Source organism: Heterodontus francisci, chromosome 28 (assembly GCF_036365525.1).
Source record: "Heterodontus francisci isolate sHetFra1 chromosome 28, sHetFra1.hap1, whole genome shotgun sequence".
Taxonomy (NCBI): domain Eukaryota; kingdom Metazoa; phylum Chordata; class Chondrichthyes; order Heterodontiformes; family Heterodontidae; genus Heterodontus; species Heterodontus francisci.
Window position 1 is genome coordinate 34087762 of NC_090398.1, and position 23280 is coordinate 34111041.

A 23280-nucleotide genomic window follows, 5' to 3' on the forward strand; every position below is an offset into this window, starting at 1 on the left:
TCAGTATACATTAGGGTTCAGGGTCACTCTCCATTCGGGTTCAGGGTCAGCATACATTTGGGTTCAGGGTTAGTAAGCATTCGGGTTCAGGGTCAAAATACATTAGGGATAGGGTCAGTATACATTAGGGTTAGGGTCAGGATACATTAGGGTTAGGGTTAGTATACATTAGGGTTAGTGTCCATTTGCGTTCAGGGTTACTGTACATTAGGATTAGGGTTATTATACATTAGGGTTAGGGTCAGTTTACATTATCGTTCAGGGTTAGTATACATTAAGGTTAGGGTCAGTAGACGTTAGGTTTAGGTTGGTATACATTAGTGTTAGGGTCAGTATACATTATGCTTAAGGGTCATTATACCTTAGGCTTCATGGTCAGTATACATTATGTTTCTGGTGCAGTATACATTCGGGTTCAGGGTTAGTATACAGTCGGGATAGGGTCAGTATACATTAGTGTTAGGGTCAGTATACATTAGGTTCAGGGTCAGTATACATTAGGGTTCAGGTTTAATATACATTAGGGTTCAGGGTCAGTATACAGTAGGTTTCTGGTTCAGTATACATTAGGGTTCAGGGTTCGTATACATTAAGGTTCAGGGTTAGTATACATTAGAGTTAGGGTCAGGATACATTAGGGTTAGGGTTAGTATACATTAGGGTTAGTGTCCATTTGCGTTCAGGGTTACTGTACATTAGGATTAGGGTTATTATACATTAGGGTAAGGGTCAGTTTACATTATCGTTCTGGGTTAGTATACATTCGGGTTAGGGTCAGTAGACGTTAGGTTTAGGGTTGGTATACATTAGTGTTAGGGTCAGTATACATTATGCTTAAGGGTCATTATACCTTAGGCTTCATGGTCAGGATACATTATGTTTCTGGTGCAGTATACATTCGGGGTCAGGGTTAGTATGCAGTCGGGTTAGGGTAAGTATACATTAGCGTTAGGGTCAGTATACATTCGGGTTAGGGTCAGTATACATTAGCTTTAGGGTCAGTATTCATTCGGGTTCAGGGTTAGTATATATTAGGTTTAGGGTTAGTCTACATTAGAGTTAGGGTCAGTATACATTAGAGTTCAGGGTTAGTACACATTAGGGTTAGGGTCAGTATACATTAGGGTTAGGGTCAATACACAATAGAGTTAGGGTCAGTATACATGAGGGTTTGGCTCAGTACACAATCGGGTCAGTATACATTAGGGTTAGGGTCAGGATACATTAGGGTTCAGGGTTAGTATACATTAGGGTTATGATTAGTATACATTAGGGTTCAGGTCAGTGTACATTAGGGTTCAGGGTCAGTATACATTAGGGTTCAGGGTCACTCTCCATTCGGGTTCAGGGTCAGCATACATTTGGGTTCAGGGTTAGTAAGCATTCGGGTTCAGGGTCAAAATACATTAGGGATAGGGTCAGTATACATTAGGGTTAGGGTCAGTATACATTAGGGTTCAGGGTCAATATACATTAGGGTTAGGGTCAGTATACATTAGGGTTCAGAGTTAGTTTACATTCGGGTTAGGGTCAGTATACATTCGGGTTCAGGGTCAGCATACATGAGGGTTCTGGGTTAGTATACATTAGAGTTCAGGGTCAGTATTGATTTGAATTAGGGTTAGTATACATCAGGATAAGGGTCAGTAAACATTAGGGTTAGGGTTAGTATACATTCGGGTTAGTGTCCATTTGCGTTCAGGGTTACTGTACATTAGGATTAGGGTTATTATACATTAGGGTAAGGGTCAGTTTACATTATCGTTCAGGGTTAGTATACATTAGGGTTAGGGTCAGTAGACGTTAGGTTTAGGGTTGGTATACATTAGTGTTAGCGTCAGTATACATTATGCTTAAGGGTCATTATACCTTAGGCTTCATGGTCAGTATACATTATGTTTCTGATGCAGTATACATTCGGGTTCAGGGTTAGTATACAGTCGGGATAGGGTCAGTATACATTAGTGTTAGGGTCAGTATACATTAGGTTCAGGGTCAGTATACATTCGGGTTCAGGTTTAATATACATTAGGGTTCAGGGTCAGTATACAGTAGGGTTCTGGTTCAGTATACATTAGGGTTCAGGGTTCGTATACATTAAGGTTCAGGGTTAGTATACATTAGAGTTAGGGTCAGGATACATTAGGGTTAGGGTTAGTATACATTAGGGTTAGTGTCCATTTGCATTCAGGGTTACTGTACATTAGGATTAGGGTTATTATACATTAGGGTAAGGGTCAGTTTACATTATCGTTCAGGGTTAGTATACATTAGGGTTAGGGTCAGTAGACGTTAGGTTTAGGGTTGGTATACATTAGTGTTAGGGTCAGTATACATTATGCTTAAGGGTCATTATACCTTAGGCTTCATGGTCAGTATACATTATGTTTCTGGTGCAGTATACATTAGCGTTAGGGTTGGTATACATTAGGGTTCAGGGTCATTATACATTTTGGTTCTGTGTTGGTATACATTAGGGTTAGGTTCAGTATGCATTCGGGTTAGGGATGGTATACCTTCGGGTTCCCCATCAGTATACATTATGATTCAGGGTTAGTATACATTAGGGTTAGGGTTAGTGTACATTGGGGTGAGGGTTGGTATACATTAGCATTACGGTTAGTGTACATTATGGTTCAGGGTTCGTTTACATTAGGGTTCTGGGTTAGTATACATTAGGGTTAGTGTACATTTGAGTTCAGGGTTCGTGTACATTCGGGTCCAGGGTTAGTGTACAGTAGGGTTAGGGTTGCTAGGCATTAGAGTTAGTGCACATTTGGGTTCAGGGCTAGTATACATTAGGGTTAGGGTGAATATACATTAGGTTTAGGTCAGTATACATTAGGGTTAGGTCAGCATACATTATGTTTAGGGTTAGTAAACATTAGAGTTAGGGTCAGTACACATTTGAGTTAGGGTTGGTATGCATTAGGGCGAGGACCAGTACACATTAGGGTTAGGGTTAGTATAGATTAGGGTTAGGGTCACTACACATTATGGTTCAGGGTCAGTATACAATAGAGTTACGGTCAGTATACATTAGGGTTAGGGTAAGTATACATTAGCTTTAGGGTCAGTATTCATTAGGGTTCAGGGTTTGGATACATTAGGTTTAGGGTTAGTATACATGAGAGATCGGGTCAGTATACATTAGAGTTCAGGGTTAGTATACATTAGGGTCAGGTTTAGTGCATATTAGGGTTAGGGTCAGTATACATTAGGGTTCAGGGTCAGTATACATTAGGGTTGGGGTTAGTATACACTAGGTGTAGTGTCACAACACGTTAGGGTTAGGTTCAGTATACATTACGTTTAGTGACAGTATACATTACGGTTCAGAGTAAGTATCCATTAGGTTTAGGGTTAGTAAACATTAGATTAAGGGTCAGTGTACATTAGGGTTAGGGTCAGTATACATTAGCGTTCAGGGTCAGTATACATTAGAGTTAGGGTCAGTCTCCATTAGGGTTAGGGTCAGTCTCCATTAGGGTTAGCGTCAGTACACATTAGGGTTAGGGTTAGCATACATTAGGGTTAGGGTCAGTATACATTAGCGTTCAGGGTCAGTATACATTAGGTTTAGGTTTTGTATACATTAGGGGTAGGGTCAGTATACAATAGGGTAAATGCGAGTATACATTAGGGTTCAGGGTTATGATCTCATGGTCTCTCACCTGTATTATTAGGCTTGGTATAGTTATCAAAGCTGTCTGGTTTGGTATTCACTTCAGTCTCCATCTTAGAATCTGTTAAACACAAATCAAACAGAGCAAATCGATGTTTTGCATCGACAATGGGTCAGGATCAGAGAGAGGACCCGACAAAGAGAAAATCGGACAGAGTGTGACATGAGAGAGAGAGACAGACATGAGAGAGAGCGAGAGACATGAGAGAGAGAGACATTAAAGAGAGGGAGAGACATGAGAGAGAGAGACATGTAAGAGAGAGAGAGACATGAAAGAGAGAGAGAGAGAGAGACATGAAGGAAAGACAGAGAGAGAGAGACATGAAAGAGAGACAGGAACATGAAAGGGAGTGACATGAGAGAGATGAGAGAGAGATGGAGAGAGATGAGAGAGATGTGAGAGAGATGAGAGAGAGAGAGATGAGAGAGAGAGAGACATGAGTGAGAGAGAGAGAGACATGAAAGAGAGAGAGAGACATGAAAGAGAGAGAGATAGAGATGGGAGAGAGAGACATGAGAGAGAGAGAGGCATGAGAGTGAGAGAGAGAGAGGGATGTGAGAGAGAGACATGTGAGAGAGAGAGACATAAAGGAGAGAGAGACAGACAGACAGACAGACAGACAGAGAGATATATGAGTGTAATGTATGGCGGACAGAGATGACTTTAGCACTCACTGTTTACTGCCAGTCTGACAATAAATCTTTCGGCAGTCATACTCCCTTTCTTCGAGACAATACATTCGTATTCTCCACTGTCATTCAATTGCAGCCTTTGTATCAGCAGTGACAGATTTCCTCTGATGACTTCACTGTTGGCGATGAGGGTTCGATTCCTGTACTGCAGGTCCTGATACTGGGAATCTTCCTTGCCTTTGTTCCAATACCATACCACCATATTCGTTTCCAATTTTTGCCAGTATATGGAACCCTTAGCAATTCCATTGGGATCACTCTTACAGGGAAGAAGTACATCACCTCCAACCCTGGCACTTATATTATGTCCTACAAAGCAAATCCGAACAGATTAGATTAGATTAGAGATACAGCACTGAAACCGGCCCTTCAGCCCACCGAGTCTGTGCCGACCATCAACCACCCATCAACAGCCATTGACCAGGTCAATAATTCCGACATGTGTGAGATGACAGCGTGACACAGGATTTCAGCACAGAAACAGTCCATTCGGCCCAACAGATCCATGTCTATACCCCACACAAACCCCTCTTCATCTCTCCCCATCACCATATCCTTCTATTGCTTTCTCTCTCCAGCTTCCCCCTTAAATACATCCACACTATTAACTTCACCCAATCCCTGTGGGAGCGAGTTACACATTCTCACCACTCTGTGGGGAAAGATGTTTCTCCTGAATTCCCTGACTGCATTTCTAACTATCTTATATTGACAGTCCCGAGTTCTGATCTCACCCACAAGTGGAAACGTCTTCTCTACATCGGGCCCATCGAAACTTCCATGATTTTAAAGACCTCTATTAGGCCACGGTTCAAGCGTTCTCACTTCTATAGAAAACAGCCCCAGCCTGTTCAGTATTTCCTGATAGTTATATGTAACCTCTCAGTTCTGGGATCATCCTTGTTTGCATCTTCACGAGGGTCTCTATATCCTTTTTATAATATGGAGACTAGAACTGTGCACAGTGCTCCATGTGTGGTCCAACCAAGGGATATGGAGACCGAAACTGTGTACAGTGCTCCAAGTGTGGTCTAACCAAGGGATATGGAGATCAGAACTGTACACGGAGCTCCACGTGTGGTCTAACCAAGGGATATGGAGACTGGAACTGTGCACAGTGCTCCAAGTGCGGTCGAACCAAGGGATATAGAGATTGGAACTGTGCACAGTGCTCCAAGTGAGGTCGAAGCAAGGGATTTGGAGACTAGAACTGTGCACAGTGCTCCAAGTGTGATCAACCTTGGGATATGGAGACCAGAACTGGACACAGTGCTTCAAGTGTGGTCGATGCTAGGGATATAGAGACTGGAACCGTGCACAATGCTCCACTTGTGGTCTTAACAAGGGATATGGAGACTAGAACTGTGCACAGTGCTCCACGTGTGGTCTAACCAAGGTATATGGAGACTGGAACAGTGCACAGTGCTTGAAGAGTGGTCTAACCAAGGGATATGGAGACCAGAACTGTGAACAGTACTCCAAGTGTGGTCTAACCGAGGGATATGGAGACCAGAACAGAGCACAGTGCTCCAAGTGTGGTCCAACCAAGACATATGGAGATCATAACTGTGCACAGTGCTCCAAGTGTGGTCCAACCAATGTATAAGGAGACTGGAATTGTGCACAGTGCTCCAACTGTGGTCCAACCAAGGGAAATGGAGAGCAAAACTGTGCACAGTGCTCCACGTGTCGTCTAACCAAGGGATGCGTAGATCAGAAATGTGCACAATGCTCCAAGTGTGGTCTAACCAAGGGATATGGAGACCAGAATTGTCACAACTATGTATCTCACTGCTTGATCTCACTGATATATCACTGGTTATATCACAAGTTATCTCACTGCTTTATCTCACTGATATGGGTTGGTACCTGGGATCTCGATGTAGTGGCCATTTCGGAGACATGGGGAGAGCAGGGGCAGGAATGGATGTTGCAGGTTCCAGGATTTAGATATTTCAGTAAGAACAGAGAAGCTGGTAAAGAGGGGAAGGGGTGGCATTGTTAATCAAGGAGAGTATTACAGCGACAGAAAGGACGTTTGAGGACTCGTCTACAGAGGTAGTATGGGCCGAGGTTAGAAACAGGCGAGGTGAGGTTACCCTGTTGGGAGTCTTTTATAGACCTCCAAATAGTTCCAGAGATGTAGAGGAAAGGATAGCGAAGATGATTCTCGACAGGAGCGAGAGTAACAGGCTAGTTGTTACGAGGGACTTTAACTTTCCAAATATCGACAGGAAATACTATAGTTCGAGTACTTTAGATGGGTCAGTTTTTGTCCAGTTTGTGCAGGAGGGTTTTCTGACACAGTATGTAGACAGGCCAACCAGGGGCGATGCCACATTGGATTTGGTACTGGGAAATGAACCCGGCCAGGTGTTAGATTTAGATGTAGGTGAGCACTTTGGTGATAGTGATCACAGTTCGGTTAGGTTTTCCTTCGCGATGGGCAGGGACAGGTATATACCGCAAGGCAAAAATTATAGCCGGGGGAAAGGAAATTATGATGTGATTAGGCAAGATTTAGGATGCGTAGGATGGGGAAGGAAACTGCAGGGGATGGGAACAATCGAAATATGGAGCTTATTCAAGGAGCAGCTACTGCGTGTCCTTGATAAGTATGTACCTGTCAGGCAGGGAGGAAGTTGTCGAGCGAGGGAGCCGTGGTTTACTAAAGAAGTTGAAGCGCTTGTCAAGAGGAAGAAGAAGGCCTATGTTAGGATGAGACGTGAAGGCTCAGTTAGGGCGCTTGAGAGCTACAAGCTAGGTAGGAAGGATCTAAAGGGAGAGCTAAGAAGAGCAAGGAGAGGACACGAGAAGTCATTGGCGGATCGAATCAGGGAAAACCCGAAAGCTTTCTTTAGGTATATCAGGAATAAAAGAATGACTAGAGTTAGCTTAGGGCCAATCAAGGATAGTAGTGGTAAGTTGTGTGTGGAATCAGAGGAGATAGGGGAAGTGTTAAATGAATATTTTGCGTCAGTATTTACAGTAGAGAAAGAAAATTTTGCTGAGGAGAATACTGAGATTCAGGCCACTAGGCGAGATCGGATTGAGGTTCACAAGGAGGAGGTGTTATCAATTTTGGAAAGTGTGAAAATAGATAAGTCCCCTGGGCCAGATGGGATTTACCCTAGGCTTCTCTGGGAAGCAAGGGAGGAGATTGCAGAGCCTTTGTCCTTGATCTTTATGTCATCATTGTCGACAGGAATAGTGCCGGAAGACTGGAGGATAGCAAATGTTGTCCCCTTGTTCAAGAAGGGGCTAGAGACAGCCCTGGTAATTATAGACCTGTGAGCCTTACTTCGGTTGTGGGTAAAATGTTGGAGAAAGTTATAAGAGACAGGATTTATAATCATCTTGAAAAGAATAAGTTCATTATCGATAGTCAGCACGGTTTTGTGACGGGTAGGTCGTGCCTCACAAACCTTATTGAGTTTTTCGAGAAGGTGACCAAACAGGTGGATGAGGGTAAAGAAGTTAATGTGGTGTATATGGATTTCAGAAAGGCGTTTGATAAGGTTCCCCACGGTAGGCTATTGCAGAAAATACGGAAGTATGGGGTTGAAGGTGATTTAGAGCTTTGGATCAGAAATTGGCTAGCTGAAAGAAGGTGGTGGTTGATGGCAAATGTTCATCCTGGAGTTTAGTTACTCGTGGTGTACCGCAAGGATCTGTTTTGGGGCCACTGCCGTTTATCATCTTTATAAATGACCTGGAAGAGGGTGTAGAAGGGTGGGTTAGTAAATTTGCAGAAGACACTAAGGTCGGTGGAGTTGTGGATAGTGCCGAAGGATGTTGTGGGGTACAGAGGTACATAGATAGGCTGCAGAGCTGGGCTGAGAGATGGCAAATGGAGTTTAATGCGGAAAAGTGCGAGGTGATTCACTTTGGAAGGAGTAACAGGAATGCAGAGTACTGGGCTAATGGGAAGATTCTTGGCAGTGTAGATGAACAGAGAGATCTTGGTGGCCAAGTGCATAAATCCCTGAAGGTTGCTACCCAGGTTAATAGGGCTGTTAAGAAGGCATGTGGTGTGTTAGCTTTTATTAGTAGGGGGATCGAGTTTCGGAGCCACGAGGTCATGCTGCAGCTGCCAAAACTCTGTCGAGACCGCACCTGGAGTATTGCGTGCAGTTCTGGTCACCGCATTATGGGAAGGATGTGGAACCTATGGAAAGCGTGCAGAGGAGATTTACTAGGATGTTGCCTGGTATGGAGGGAAGGTCTTACGAGGAAAGGCTGAGGGACTTGAGGTTGTTTTCGTTGGAGAGAAGGAGGAGGAGAGGTGACTTAATAGAGACATATAAGATAATCAGAGGGTTAGATAGGGTGGATAGTGAGCGTCTTATTCGTCGGATGGTGATGGCAAACACGAGGGGACATAGCTTTAAGTTGAGGGGTGATAGATATAGGACAGATGTGAGAGGTAGTTTCTTTACTCAGAGAGTAGTAAGGGCGTGGAACGCCCTGCCTGCAGCAGGAGTGGATTCGCCAACTTTAAGGGCATTTAAGTGGTCATTGGATAGACATATGGATGAAAATGGAATAGTGTAGGTCAGATGGTTTCACAGGTCGGCGCAACATCGAGGGCCGAAGGGCCTGTACTGCGCTGTAATGTTCTAATTCTAAAAATTCTAATATATCACTGGTTATATCACAAGTTATCTCACTGCTTTATCTCACTGATATATCACTGGTTATATCACAAGTTATCTCACTGCTTTATCTCACTGATATATCACTGGTGATATCACAAGTTATCTCACTGCTTTATCTCACTGATATACCACCGGTTATATCATAAGGTAGCTCACTGCTTGAATCCCAGTTATACCGTTGTTTGATCCTACCTGATGCCTGTGCGATTTTAGCCATTATTATGAGACACGCGATGATGGATTTGATGTTCCATGATCCATTATTTCCTTAAATAGAGAAAAAACTAACTGTATTATGGCAGGCACATGGGTTGGATCAATGATCGAAGGTGAGAGAGAGAGATACAGAGAAATGGAGAATCTTTGAATCACAGAATTGTTACACACCGAAGGAGGTCATTCAACCCATCCTGTCAGTACTGGCTCTCCGAACGAGCTATTTACCTCCTGCCACTCCTCCTCCTTCTCCCTGCAGCCCTTCCCATTCTTCAGTTTCAGACAACAATCCAATTCCTTACTGAATTCCTCAATCAAACCTGCTTCCACACTCTCAGGCAGTACATTCCAGACCTCAAACAATCGCTGCATAAAAACATTTTTCCTCGTGTTGCCATTGCTTCTTTTACCAAACAGTTTAAATCTGTGCCCTCTTGTTCTCGATCCTTCCACAGTTTCTCTCTATCTACTCTGTCCTGACCCCTCATGATTTTGAATACCTCTATCAAGTCACCTCTCAGCCTTCTCTTCTCCAAGAAAAACAGCCCTAACTTCTCAAAATTATCTTCAGAAACGAAATTCCTCATCCCTGGAAATATTCTCGTGAATCTTTTCTGTACTCTCTCCAATGCCCTCACGTCCTTCCTCAAGTGCAGCGCCCAGAACTGGACACAATTCTCCAGCTGAGACCGAACTAGCGTCGAACACAAGTTCTACATAACTTCCTTGCTATTGTCCTCTATGCCCCTATTAATAAAGCCCAGAATACTGTATGCTTTATTAACCGCTCTCTCAACCTGTCCTGCCAACTTTAATGACTTATGCACATATACAAACAGGTCCCTCTGCTCCTGAACCCCTTTAGAATTGTACCCTTTATTTTGTATTGTCTCTCCATGTTCTTCCAACCGAAATGAATCACCTCACATTTCTCTGTATTGACCTTCATCTGCCACCTGTCTGCCCATTTCACCAACTTGTCTATGTCCTTTTGAAGTTCTACACTATCCTCCTCACAGTTCACAATGCTTCCAAGTTTCATATCACTGCAAGTTTTGAAATTGTGCCCTGTACACCAAGGTCTAGGTCATTAATATTTATCAGAAAAAGCAAGGGTCCCAACACTGATCCCGGGGGAACTCCACTACAAACCTTCCTCCAGCCCGAACAACATCCATTCACCACTACTCTTTGTTTTCTGTCACTCAACGAAATTCATATCCATGTCCTTTTTATTCCATGAGATACAAGTTTACTCACAAGTCTGTTGTGTGACACTGTATCAAACGCCTTTTGAAAGTTCATGTGCACCACATCAACAGCATCGTCCTCATCAACCCTCTTTGTTACCTCCTCAAAACACTCCAGCAAGTTAGTTAGCATGACTTTCACTGAAGAAATCCATTGCTGGCTTTGCTTAATGAACCCACATTCACCCAAGTGACTATTAATTTTGTCCCTAACTGTTGTTTCCAGAAGCTTCCCCACCACTGAAGTTAAACTGACTGGCCTGTAGTTGCTGGGCTTATCTTTACACCATTTTTTGAACAAGAGTGTAAGGTTTGCAATTCTCCAGTCCTCTGGCTCCACCCCCGAGTCTAAGGAAGACTGAAAAATTACGGTCAGTACCTCCGCAATTTCCACTCTCACTTCCCTCAGCATCCTTGATGCATCTCACCTGGTGCTTAATCAAATTTAAGTACACAGTCTATCCAATACCTCCTCCTAATCAATTTTAAATTATTCTAGTGTCTGACTTACTTCCTCTTTCACCGTGGCCTGGGTTGCATCTTCTTACTTGATAAAGACAGATACCTACCTCCATGCATAAATCCCCTTTGTGGTCCCTAATCGATTCCACCCTCCCTTTTACTATTAATATGCCTATGAAGACTTCTGCATTCCCATTTATGTTAGCTGCCAGTCTCTTCTCATACTCTCTCTTTGCTTCTCTCATATGTTTCTTCACTTCCCCTCTGAAGCTTCTATATTCAGCCTGGTTCTCTTTTGTCTTATCGACCCGGCATCTGCAATAAGCACGCTTTTTCTTCATCTTAATCTCTATTGTTATGACCAGGTGAGAAAGGTGTCCAGGGGTATTTTACTGTCTTCACCTGGTCTGACTGTAACAGGGTTTCATTTCAAACACAGTGTGTTTTGAGCGCCCCCTTGGTGGATCCTTGTTCACCACTTTCCAATGAAAAGGTAAAGAAATGATCATAAACAGGCTTTCTTTGGTTTAAAGAAGAAAAGTGAAATGCATTAAACCTTAAACTTAAACTCTAATATGGGAATTGTTTATAGATACATACCCCACCACACGCCAGCATGCATACGCGATACACACATGAAAATAGGGGCAAAAAAGAGAAGAAAAATTATGTAAAAAATGTTTGAGGCAATCTCTGAAGAGGGGTTTTTACTGTGCTTCAAGCTCGCTGTGGTCCTTGATTGGATGTCGTCTTGCTTTTCATTGGGGCCCAGTATTCTTCTTAAACCTTGTTCACTGTAGGAGACTTTTCTCTCTTGGGGTTCCTGTGACTTCAATGGGTCTTCAGTTCCGTGAGAAAGAAATGTGAGCAGACAGGAGAGAGATCTTTTCAGTCCAGGAGTTAGTCATGTGACTGAACTGGTCTGAGCTCTTCTTCTCTGTAATGGGGAAGCAAGGACTGGGGTCCCTTGTTGCAACACTGTCTGCCAGCATGCAAATGTCTTTCCAGTCAGGGGCTTGGCAATTCCTTGTGAAAGGTCAACTTTTCTTCCCAGCCACAATTTCAAGTTTTAATGTTCATGTGTCAAAATAATGTTTGCCTCAGTCTTGGCAGGTGGGGGTCTGCAGGACACCATCTCTTTTGTCATCCAAGGAGCTCTGGAGTTCTTTGCCCAACCTTTCCCCTTAATGGGACTATACCTTGACTGCAGCCGAACTATCTCTTGTTTGAAGGTAACCCATTGTTCAGCTACTGTTTTGCCTGCCAACCATTGATTCCAATTTATTTGTCCCAGCTCCATTCTTACCCCATTGAATTTGGCTTTCCCCCAGTTAATTATTCTTACTCTCGGCCCAACCATCTTCAGCTGCTTCATCACTGACCTTCCTTCAATCACAACGTCAGAAATGGCGATTGTCACTGATGATTGCACAATGTTCAGCACCATTCGTGACTCCTCAGATACTGAAGCAGTCCATGCAGAAATGCAGCAAGACTTGGACAATATCCAGGCTTGGGCTGATAAGTGGCAAGTAACATTCGCGCCACACAAGTGCCAGGCAATGACCATCTCCAACAAGACAGACTCTAACCATCTCCCCTTGACATTCAATGGTATTACCATCGCTGAAACCCCCACTGTCAACATCCAAGGGGCTACCATTGACCAGAAACTGAAGTGAAGTAGCCATATAAATACAGTGACTACAAGAGCAGGTCAGAGGATGGGAATCCTGAGGCGAGTAACTCACCTCCTTACTCCCCAAAGCCTGTCCACCATCTACAAGGTACAAGTCAGGAGTGTGATGGAATACTCTCCACTTGCCTGGATTGGTGCATCTCCAACAAAACTCAAGAAGCTCAAGACCATCCAGGACAAAGCAGCGCGCTTGATTGGCACCCCATCTACAAACATTCACTCCCTCCACCACTGACACACAGTGGCAGCAGTGTATACCATCTACAAGATGCACTGCAGAAATGCACCAAGGCTCCTTAGACATCACCTTCCAAACCGGTGACCTCTACCAACTAGAAGGACAAGGGCAACAGACACATGGGAACACCACCACCTGCAAGTTCCCCTCCAAGTCACACACCATCCTGACTTGGAACTATATCGCCGTTCCTTCAATGTTTCCTGGTCAAAATCCTGGAACTCCCTTCCTAACAGCACTGTGGGTGTACCTACCCCTCATTGACTGCAGCGGTTCAAGAAGGCAGTCCACCACCACCTTCTGAAGGGCAATTAGGGATGGGCAATAAATGCTGGTCTGGCCAGAGAGGCTCACATCCCATGAATGAATTTGATAAAAAATTCACTTAGACTATCGAAATCTCTCTGAAGCCTCATTTCATCCTCCTCACAACTCACATTCCCAACTAGTTTTGTGTCATCAGCAAACTTGGAAATATTACATTTGTTCCCCACCTCCAATTCATTGATATGGATTGTGAATAGCTGGGGCCCAAGCACTGATCCTTGCAGTACCTCACTAGTCACAGCCTGCCAACCTGAGAATGACCCGTTTATTCTTACTCTCTGTTTCCTGTCCATTAACCAATTCTCAATCCATACCAGTATATCACCCCGAATCCCATGCACTCTAATTTTATTTACTAACTTCCTGTGTGGGACCTTATCAAAAGTCTTCTGAAAATCCAAATATACCTTCTTCTTTCGCCCCCTTGTCTCGAGAGACAATGGGTCAGCGCCTGAAGATGGTCAGTGGTTTGTGAAGCAGCGCCTGGAGTGGTTATAAAGGCTAATTCCAGAGTGACAGACTCTTCCACATCTACTGCCTCCCCCTGATCTATTCTGCTAGTTATACCTTCAAAAAACTCCAACAGGTTTGTCAAACATAATTTCCCTTTTACAAAAAAAGCTAGAGATACTAGAGAACCAAGGCTCAAGCGAGAATGAGGAACTGAAAGAAATTACTATCAGTAAAAATGTTGTACTGGAGAAATTAATCGGATTGAAAGTTGATAAAATCCCCTGGACCTGATGATCTACATTCCCAGAGTGTTGAAATAGGTGGCTGTAGAGATAGTGGATGCATTGGTGGTCATTTTCCAAAATTCTTCAGATACTGGAGCAGTTCCTAAAGATTGGAAGTAGCAATAGTAACCCCACTATTTAAGAACGTAGGGAGAGAGAAAGTGGGGTACGACAGACCTGTTACTTTGATATTAGTTCCAGAGAAAATGTTAGAATCTGTAATAAAGCATGTGATAACTGCATACTTAGAACATCATGGTAGGATTGGGCAGAGTCAACATGGATTTCCACCAACCCCAATAACCTTTCACCCCTTACTTATCAAGAATCTATCTACCTCTGCCTTAAAAAATATTCAAAGACTCTGCTTCCACTGCCTTTTGAGGAAGAGAATTCCAAAGATTCCCAACCCTCTGAGAGAAAAAAAATTCTCCTCATCCCTATCTTAAATGGACCACCGCTTATTTTTAAACAGTGACACCTCGTTCGAGATTCTCCCACAAGGGGAAACATCCTTTCCACATCCACCCTGTCAAGACCCCTCAGAATCTTATATGTTTCAATCAAGTCGCCTCTTACTCTTCTCAAATCCAGCAGATACAAGCCTAGTCTGTCCAATCTTTCCTCATAAGACAGCCCGCCCATTCCAGATATTAGTCTAGTAAACCTTCTCTGAACTGCTTCCAATGCATTTCAATCCCTCCTTAAATAAGGAAACCAGTACTGTACACAGTACTCCAGATGTGGTCTCACTAATGCCCTGTGTAGCTGAAGCATAACCTCCCTACTTTTGCATTCAATTCCCCTCACGATAAATGATAATATTCTATTAGCTTTCCTAATTACGTGCTGCACCAGCAGGCTAAACTTTTGTGATTCATGCACTAGGACACCCAGATCCCTCTGCATCTCAGAGTTCTGCAATCTCTCACCATTTAGATTAATGCTTCTTTTTTTATTCTTCCTGCCAAAATGGACAACTTTGCATTTTTCCACATTATACTCCATCTGCCAGAAGTGAATATGGGTCCATTGCTGTCTTTGTTAATCTTTTCCCTTTTTGCATACCTTAGGAAGCTTTTCAGTCTGTTCTTATGCTCCTCGCTAGTTTACGTTCAGATTATATGTTCTCTTTCTTTATCAGTTTCTTGGTCCTCCTCTGCTGAATTTCAAAACACTCACAATCCTCAGGCTTACTATGTTTTTTTGGCAACTTTAGAAGCTTCTTCCTTTGATTTAATACTATCTTTAATTTCTCTTGTTCGTCATCGTTGAATCATTTCTCCTGCTGGGTTTTTGTGCCTCAAAGGACTGTAAATTTGTTGAAAGCCATGTATTAATTCTTTAAATGCTAACCACTTCCTGTCTACAGTAATACCTTTTTAATGTAGTTTCCCAATTTACTTTCAGACCCTAGTTTTGGATTGAACTACATCACTTTCAAACATAATGTAAAATTCTATAATATTATGGTCACTCTTTCCGAAAGGCTCCTTGACAACAAGATTAATAATCAACCCTTTTCTCTGTGCACAATACTAGATCTAAAATAGCTCGATCTCCAATTGGTTCCTCAACATACTATTTTACTGTTCTGGAAAACCATCACATATACATAGGAAAGCTATAGGAAGATAGAAGAGAGGGAGAGACCAGGAGAGAGAGAGTGAGACAGAGGGAGAGAAGGATAGAGGGAGAGAGCAGAGATGAAGAGTGAGCCAGAGAGAGGGAGAGAGAGAGCGAGTGGGAGATGAGAGAGAGAGGGGGCGAGAGAGTGAGAGGGAGGGAGAGAAGAAGAGTGGGAGTGAGGGGGGTAGGGTGAGGGGGAGGGTGGTGAGGCAGAGAGGGAGCAAGTGAATATGATTTCTTTTTACCTCCAATGTATCCACCAGCAGTTTTTTCCGGGCTGCAAATTATCCCATTCTCCTGCTGTTAAACAGAGACAGAATTGAAAGTTTCTGACCGTGAATTGAGAACACGATGATAATTCCTCCTTGCCAGGCCAGGAGCAGCTTCACCTGTCAGCTCCTTACTGCGAGTGTCCACTGGATATTGCACTGTGGAAGGCTGCACCACGACTGAGCCCTGATTGCAACCGCACTCCCAAATGTCACCAACAGGGATCTCTGCACCGTCATCCAGCACAGGAACTACAACCCAATCCAACCCGAGGTGTACTGAGGACCAATATATCCTGCCTACCCATCACCACACACACTCCCAACCCCACCAGGGGCTGGGACCTGGGATCCTACTGTGCCTGGGTCTCAGTACCACAATGGGGGTTGGGAACCTGGGATCTTGTGTCTGTGTGTGGGGCTCAGTCCCACACTGGGGGGCGTGAAGGGGGAGATGTGTGATCTTGCTGTGCCTGTGTTTGGAGCTCAGCACCATATTGGAGTGGTCTGTAACCTGGGATCTTGCTGTGCCTGTGTTTGTGTCTCGGGATCACACTGGGAGGGAGGGACCTGGGATCTTGCTGTGCTTGTGTGTGGGTCATGGAACCACACTAGGAGGGAGGGACCCGGGATTTTCCTGTGCCTGTGTTTGGATCTGAGGAGCACAGTGGGCCTTGGGACATGGGATCTTGCTGTGCCTGTGCTTAGGTCTCAGTACAGCACTGGGCCCTGAGACATGGGATCTTGCTGTGCCTGTGTTTGGGTCTCAGGACCACACTGTGGCCTGGAACATGGGATCTTGCTGTGCCTGTATTTGGGTCTCAGGACCATACTGGGAGTGAGGGACTAGGCATCTTGCTGTGCTTCTGTGTGGGTCTCAGAACCACTCTGGGAGGGAGGGACCCGGGGTCTTGCTGTGCCCATGTTTGGGTCTCAGTAGCACACCGGGGCCTGGGACATGGGATCTTGCTGTGCCTGTGTTTGGGTCTCATGACCATACTGGGCCCAGGGATGTTGCTGTGCCTGTGTGTGTGTCGCAGGACCACACTGGGGCCTGGAACATGGGATCTTGCTGTGCCTGTGTTTGGCTCATGGGACCACAGTGGGCCCTGGGAGCTGGGATCTTGCTGTGCCTGTGTTTGGCTCTCGGGACCACATTGGGCCCTGGGAGCTGGGATCTTGCTGTGCCTGTGTTTAGATCTCAGGAACACAGTGGACCCTGGGATCTGGGATCTTGCTGTGCCTGTGTTTGGCTCTCGGTACCACAGTGTGCCCTTGGAGCTGGGATCTTGCTGTGCCCGTGTTTGGCTCGCGAGACCACAGTGGGCCCTGGGAGCTGGGATCATGCTGTGCCTGTGTTTGGCTCTCTGGACCACATTGGCCCTGGGAGCTGGGATCTTACTGTGCCTGTGTTTGGCTCTCAGGACCTCAGTGGGCCTTGGGACATGGGATCTTGCAGTGCCTGTGTTTGGCTCTCGGGACCACAGTTGGCCCAGGGACATGGGATCTTGCTGTGCCTGTGTTTGGACCAGACTGGGCCCTGGGATCTGGGATCTTGCTGTGCCTGTGTTTGGCTCTTGGGACCACAGTGGACCCTGGGAGCTGGGATCTTGCTGTACCTGCGTTTGGCTCTCGGGACCACAGTGGGCCCTGGGAGCTGGGATCTTGCTATGCCTGTGTTTGGCTCTCGGGATCACTCAGGGCCCTGGGTCATGGGATCTTGCTGTGCCTGTGTTTGGCTCTTGGGACCAAAGTGGGCCCTTGGAGCTGGGATCTTGCTGTGCCCGTTTTTGGCTCTCGAGACCACAGTGGGCCCTGGGAGCTGGGATCATGCTGTGCCTGTGTTTGGCTCTCTGGATCACATTGGCCCTGGGAGCTGGGATCTTACTTTGCCTGTGTTTGGCTCTCGGGACCACAGTGGGCCTTGGGACACAGGATCTTGCTGTGCCTGTGTTTGGCTCTCTGGACCACAGTGGGCTCTGGGACATGGGATCTTGCTGTGCCTGTGTCTGGCTCTTAGGACCACAGTGGACCCTGGGAGCTGGGATCTTGCATGCCCGTGTTTGGCTCTCTGGACCACAGTGGGCCCTGGGAGCTGGGATCTTGCTGTGCCTGTGTTTGGCTCTCGGGACCACTCAGGGCCCTGGGACATGGGATCTTGCTGTGCTTGTGTTTGGTTCTCGGGACCACAATGGGCCCTGGGGCATGGGATCTTGCTGTGCCTGTGTTTGGGTCTGGGAGACACAGTGGGCCCTCGGACATGGGATCTTGCTGTGCCTGTGTTTGGGTCTGGGAGACACAGTGGGCCCTGGAACATGGGATCATGCAGTGCCTGTGTTTCGCTCTCGGGGCCACAGTGGGCCCTGGGACATGGGATCTTGCTGTGCCTGTGTTTGGCTTTCGGGACCATACTGGGCCTTTGGACAGTATAATCCAGGTTCTGAGAGGTGGAACAGGCTTGGTGGGGCCTACCTGCAATGAGATGTTGGTCCCCACCCAAAATCATTCTCCTGGCCAGGAAACTCACCTCAGCCACATTCTCGGTCGAAATCTTCACTGACAATTGGAGAGCTTTTCCAAACACTCGGAAATCATCCAGCATCATCTGTCAAAATCAATTAAGAGTTCATCAGTTTGGCGGGGGGCAGGAGTCCCACTGTTTGGGGATGGGGGGAGTCCACAATAACTTGCATTTATATATTTATTTTATTGTATTTACATAGCATCGTTAACATCCCAAGCTGCTTTGCATCAAACAAGATTCAACACTGAGACACTTAAGGAGATCTTAATGATAGGCGAGCAAAGGCTTGGTGAAAGAGGGAGGTTTTATGGAGGAGCGAGAGCGAGAGCGAGTGGCAGAGAGGTTTAGGGAGGGAGTTCCAGAGCTCAGGGCCCAGGCAGATGAAGGCAGGGCCGCTAATGGTGGAGCGATGGGAATCGGGGGATGTTCAAGAGGCCGGAATTGGAGGAGTGCGGAGATCTCGGAAGGTTGTAGGGGCTGGAGGAGGTTATAGAGGTAGGGAGAGCTGAAGTAGGTGGAGGAAGTTACAGAGATAGGGTGGGTTGCAGGGTTGGAGGAGGTTACAGAGATAATGAGGTTTGCAGGGGTGGAGGAGGTCACAGAGACAGGTAAGGCTGTCGGGGTGGACGCGGTTACAGAGATAGTAAGGGTTGTAGGGGCAGAAGGCGGTTACAGAGATAGGGAAGGTTGTAGGGTTGGAGGAGGTCACAAAGACAGGGAGGGTTTTCGGGGTGGAGGAGGTTACAGAGATAGGGAAGGTTGTCGGGGCTGGAGGAGGTCACAGAAATAGGGAAGGTTGAAGGGGTGTAGGAGGTTACAGAGATAGGGAAGGTTGTAGTGGTGGAGGAGTTTACAGAGATAGCGTGGGTTGTAGGGGCTGGAGGCGGTTACAGAGATAGTGAGGGTTGCAGGGGCTGTAGGTGGTGACAGTGATAGGGAAGGCTGGAGGGCTGGAGGAGGTTACAGACATAGGGAGGGTGCCGGGTTGGTGGACGTTACAGTGATAGGGAAGGTTGTAGGGGTGGAGGAGGTGACAGAGATAGGGAAGGTTGTGGGTGTGGAGCTGGTTACAGAGATAGGGAACGTTGTAGGGGTGGAGGAGGTTACAGAGATAGGGAAGGTTGTAGAACTGGAGGAGGTTACAGAGATAGGGAGGGTTGTAGGGGTGGAGGAGGTGACAGAGATGGGGAAGGCTGTAGCGGTGGAGGAGTTTACAGAGATTGTGAGGGTTGCAGGGGTGGAGGAGGTTACAGAGATAGGGAGTGCTGTCGGGACTGGAGGAGGTTACCGAGCGAGCCAGGGTTGTCTTTGTGGAGGAGGTGACAGAGATAGGGAGGGTTGTCGGGGCTGGAGGTGGTTTCAGAGATAATGATGGTTGTAGGGGCTGGAGGCTTTCACAGAGATAGGGAAGGTTGTAGTGGTGGAGGAGGTTACAGAGATGTGGAAGGCTGTAGCGGTGGAGGGGTTTACAGAGATTGTGAGGGTTGCAGGGAAGGAGGAGGTTACAGAGATTGGGAGGGCTGTAGGGGCTGGAGGAGGTAACAGAGATAGGGAAGATTGTAGGGCTGGAGGAGGTTACAGTGATGGCGAGGGTTGTCGGGGTGGAGGACGTTACAGAGATAGGGAGTGTTGTTGGGGTGGAGGAGGTGAGAGTGATAGCGAGGTTTGTCGGGGTGGAGGGGGTTACAGAGATCGGGAGGGTTGTAGGGGTGGAGGAGGTTACAGAGATGGGGAAGGCTGTAGGGGTGGAGGAGTTTACAGAGATAGGTAGGGTTGTAGGGGCTGGAGGAGGTTACAGAGATAGGGAAGGTTGTAGGGGTGGTGGAGTTTAAAGAGATGGGGAAGGCTGTCGGGGTGGAGGAGGTTACAGAGATAGGGAAGTTTGTAGGGCTGGAGGAGGTTACAGTGATAGCGAGGGTTGTCGGGGTGGAGGACGTTACAGAGATAGGGAGTGTTGTCGGGGTGGAGGAGGTGAGAGTGATAGCGAGGTTTGTCGGGGCGGCACAGTACCGCAGTGGTTAGCACCGCAGCCTCACTGCTCCAGCAACCCGGGTTCAATTCTGGGTACTGCCTGTGTGGAGTTTGCAAGTTCTCCCTGTGTCTGCGTGGGTTTCCTCCGGGTGCTCTGGTTTCCTCCCACATGCCAAAGACTTGCAGGTTGATAGGTTAATTGGCCATTATAAATTGCCCCGAGTATAGGTAGGTGGGAGGGAAATATAGGGACAGGTGGGGATGTGGTAGAAATATGGGATTAGTGTAGGATTAGTATAAAAGGGTGGTTGATGGTCGGCACAGACTCGGTGGGCCGAAGGGCCTGTTTCAGTGCTGTATCTCTAAACTAAAAAGATAGGGAGTGCTGTGGGGACTGGAGGAGGTTACAGAGATAGGGAAGGTTGTGGGGCTGGAGGAGGTTACAGAGATGGGGAAGTCTGTGGTGATGGAGGATGTTACAGAGATAGGGAGGGTTGTCGGAGTGGAGGAGGTTCCAGTGACAGCGAGGGTTGTCCGGCTGGAGGCGTTTACTGAGATAGGGAAGGTTGCAGGGGTGGAGGAGGTTACAGAGATAGGGAGTGCTGTAGGGACTGGAGGAGGTTACCGAGAGAGCCAGGGTTGTCTGGGTGGAGGAGGTTACAGAGATAGGGAGGGTTGTCGGGGCTGGAGGTGGTTTCTGAGATAATGATGGTTGTAGGGGCTGGAGGCTTTCACAGAGATAGGGAAGGTTGTAGTGGTGGAGGAGGTTACAGAGATGGGGAAGGCTGTAGGGGTGGAGGAGTTTACAGAGACAGGTCGGGTTGTAGGGGCTGGAGGACGTTACAGAGATAGGGAAGGGTGTAGGGGTGGAGTAGGTTGCAGAGATGCGGAAGGCTGTAGGGGTGTTGGAGGTTACAGAGATAGGGAAGTCTGTCGGGGCTGGTGGAGGTTACAGAGAAATGGAGGGTTGTAGGGGCTGGAGGAGATTACAGAGATAGGGAAGGTTGTAGGGGTGGAGGAGGTTACAGAGATGGGTAAGGCTGTAGGGGTGGTGGAGGTTACAGAGATAGGGAGTGCTGTAGGGACTGGAGGAGGTTACAGAGATAGGGAGGGTTGTAGGGGCTGGAGGAGGTTACAGAGATAGGGAAGGTTGTAGGGCTGGAGGAGGTTACAGATTTGGGGAAGTCCTTGGTGGTGGAGGAGGTTAGAGAGTTAGGGAGTGTTGTCGGGACTGGAGTAGGTTACAGAGAAAGGGAGGGTTGTCGGAGTGGAGGAGGTTACTGTGATAGCGAGGGTTGTCGGGCTGGAGGCGTTTACTGAGGTAGGGAGGTTGTAGGGGTGGAGGAGGTTACAGAGATAGGGAGTGCTGTAGGGACTGGGGGAGGTTCCAGAGAGAGCCAGGGTTGTCTGGGTGGAGGAGGATACAGAGATAGGAAGGGTTGTAGGGGTTGGAGGTGGTTTCAGAGATAGGGATGGTTGTAGGGGCTGGAGGCGTTTACAGAGATAGGGAAGGTTGTAGGGGTGGAGGAGGTTGCAGAGATAGGGAGTGTTGTAGGGAATGGAGGAGGTTGCAGTGAGAGCGAGGGTTGTCGGGGTGGAGGAGGTGACAGAGATAGGGAGGGTTGTACGAGCTGGAGGTGGTTACAGAGATAGGGAGGGTTGGAGGGGTGGGGGAGGTTAAAGAGATAGGGAGGGTTGTAGGGGTGGGGAGGTTACAGAGATAGGGAGTGTTGTAGGGACTGGAGGAGATTACAGTGATAGCGAGGGATGTCGGGGTGGAGGAGGTTACAGAGATAGGGAAGGTTGCAGGGGTGGAGGAGGTTACAGAGATAGGGAGTGTTGTTGGTTCTGGAGGCGATTACAGAGATAGGGAAGGTTGTCGGGGTGGTGGAGGTTACAGAGTTAGGGACGGTTGTCGGGCTGGAGGAGGTTGCAGAGTTAGGGACGGTTGTCGGAGTGCAGGAGGTTTCAGAGTTCGGGAAGGTTATAGGGGTGGAGGAGGTTACAGAGATAGGGATGGTTGTCGGGGTGGAGGAGGTTACAGAGTTAGTGAAGTTTGTAGGGGTGGAGGAGGTTGCAGAGATAGGGAAGGTTGTAGCGGTGGAGGAGGGCACAGAGTTAGGGATGGGCCGAGCAGGCCATGTGGGGATTTGAAGACTGGGATCAGCATTTTCGAATGGAGGTGTTGCTGGACTGGGAGGGTCTGTGAGCACGGGGAGGAGATGAAGGGCGAAGGGAATCAGTGTCATTGCGGGACACAGGAGAGAAGAGTTCTGGCTAAATTCCTGCTCTCCCTCCCACGAGCAGTTCAGACTAGGCCAAGCGTGCAGCCTGGGCCTTTCCTGAGCCTGTACCCACCTCAGGGCATCAGGCACCTACCTTGTATTTGGTGTGCAGGAAGATCCCGGGCTGTGATCTGCGAAGGAGTTCCAATCTCCAAGCGAATACTTCTCTCTCTCTGCCCTCAAACTTTGGGGTCACTTCTCACTCTCGTGGGGCACAATCCGTTCAGGCAATCGCTGGAATATCTCTGATAATAATTACCAGCAGCCTGGTTGTTAATCTTGTCGGTATTGAGCGGAAATGATTGCGAAAGAGAATGAGGGAGGGACTTTCCTCCTCTTCACATCATCATTTTCATTCATGCACATGATGTGGGTGCCGCTGCGAGGGCACAGTGGTTTTTATTACCCATCCCCTCATGCCACCCTGCGAAAGTGGCATTGAGTGCCTCACTCGATCTGCCATTACTGAGGGCAACACTGCTGTGGGTCAGCAGTCCGTATGTTGTGGGTAAGGGCAGCAGCTCTCTGTCAAAGGAGAGGCTCTCACTTCCAGATCTGCACACACACACACACACAGCTCCATAGAGCACACACAGACACAGAAACAGAGACCCTCAAAACACCCTCACACACTCAC

The 23280-nt window shown here is 47.1% G+C and overlaps 1 protein-coding gene across 1 annotated transcript in view; it reads right to left on the reverse strand.

The window, feature by feature from the left end:
• The window catches only part of LOC137345321 (V-set domain containing T-cell activation inhibitor 1-like), a 49763-nt gene extending 26823 nt beyond the window's left edge, over window positions 1-22940 (reverse strand). Inside the window, exons 1-6 of the mRNA XM_068008819.1 lie at window positions 22738-22940; window positions 18391-18468; window positions 15840-15894; window positions 9229-9303; window positions 4361-4687; window positions 3675-3746 (exon numbers count right to left, since the gene is read on the reverse strand). Coding sequence (XP_067864920.1) covers window positions 3675-3746; window positions 4361-4687; window positions 9229-9303; window positions 15840-15894; window positions 18391-18468 — 607 coding nt within the window. The 5' untranslated portion in view covers window positions 22738-22940. The remainder of the gene's footprint in view (window positions 1-3674; window positions 3747-4360; window positions 4688-9228; window positions 9304-15839; window positions 15895-18390; window positions 18469-22737) is intronic.
• Between the last annotated feature and the right edge of the window lie 340 nt (window positions 22941-23280).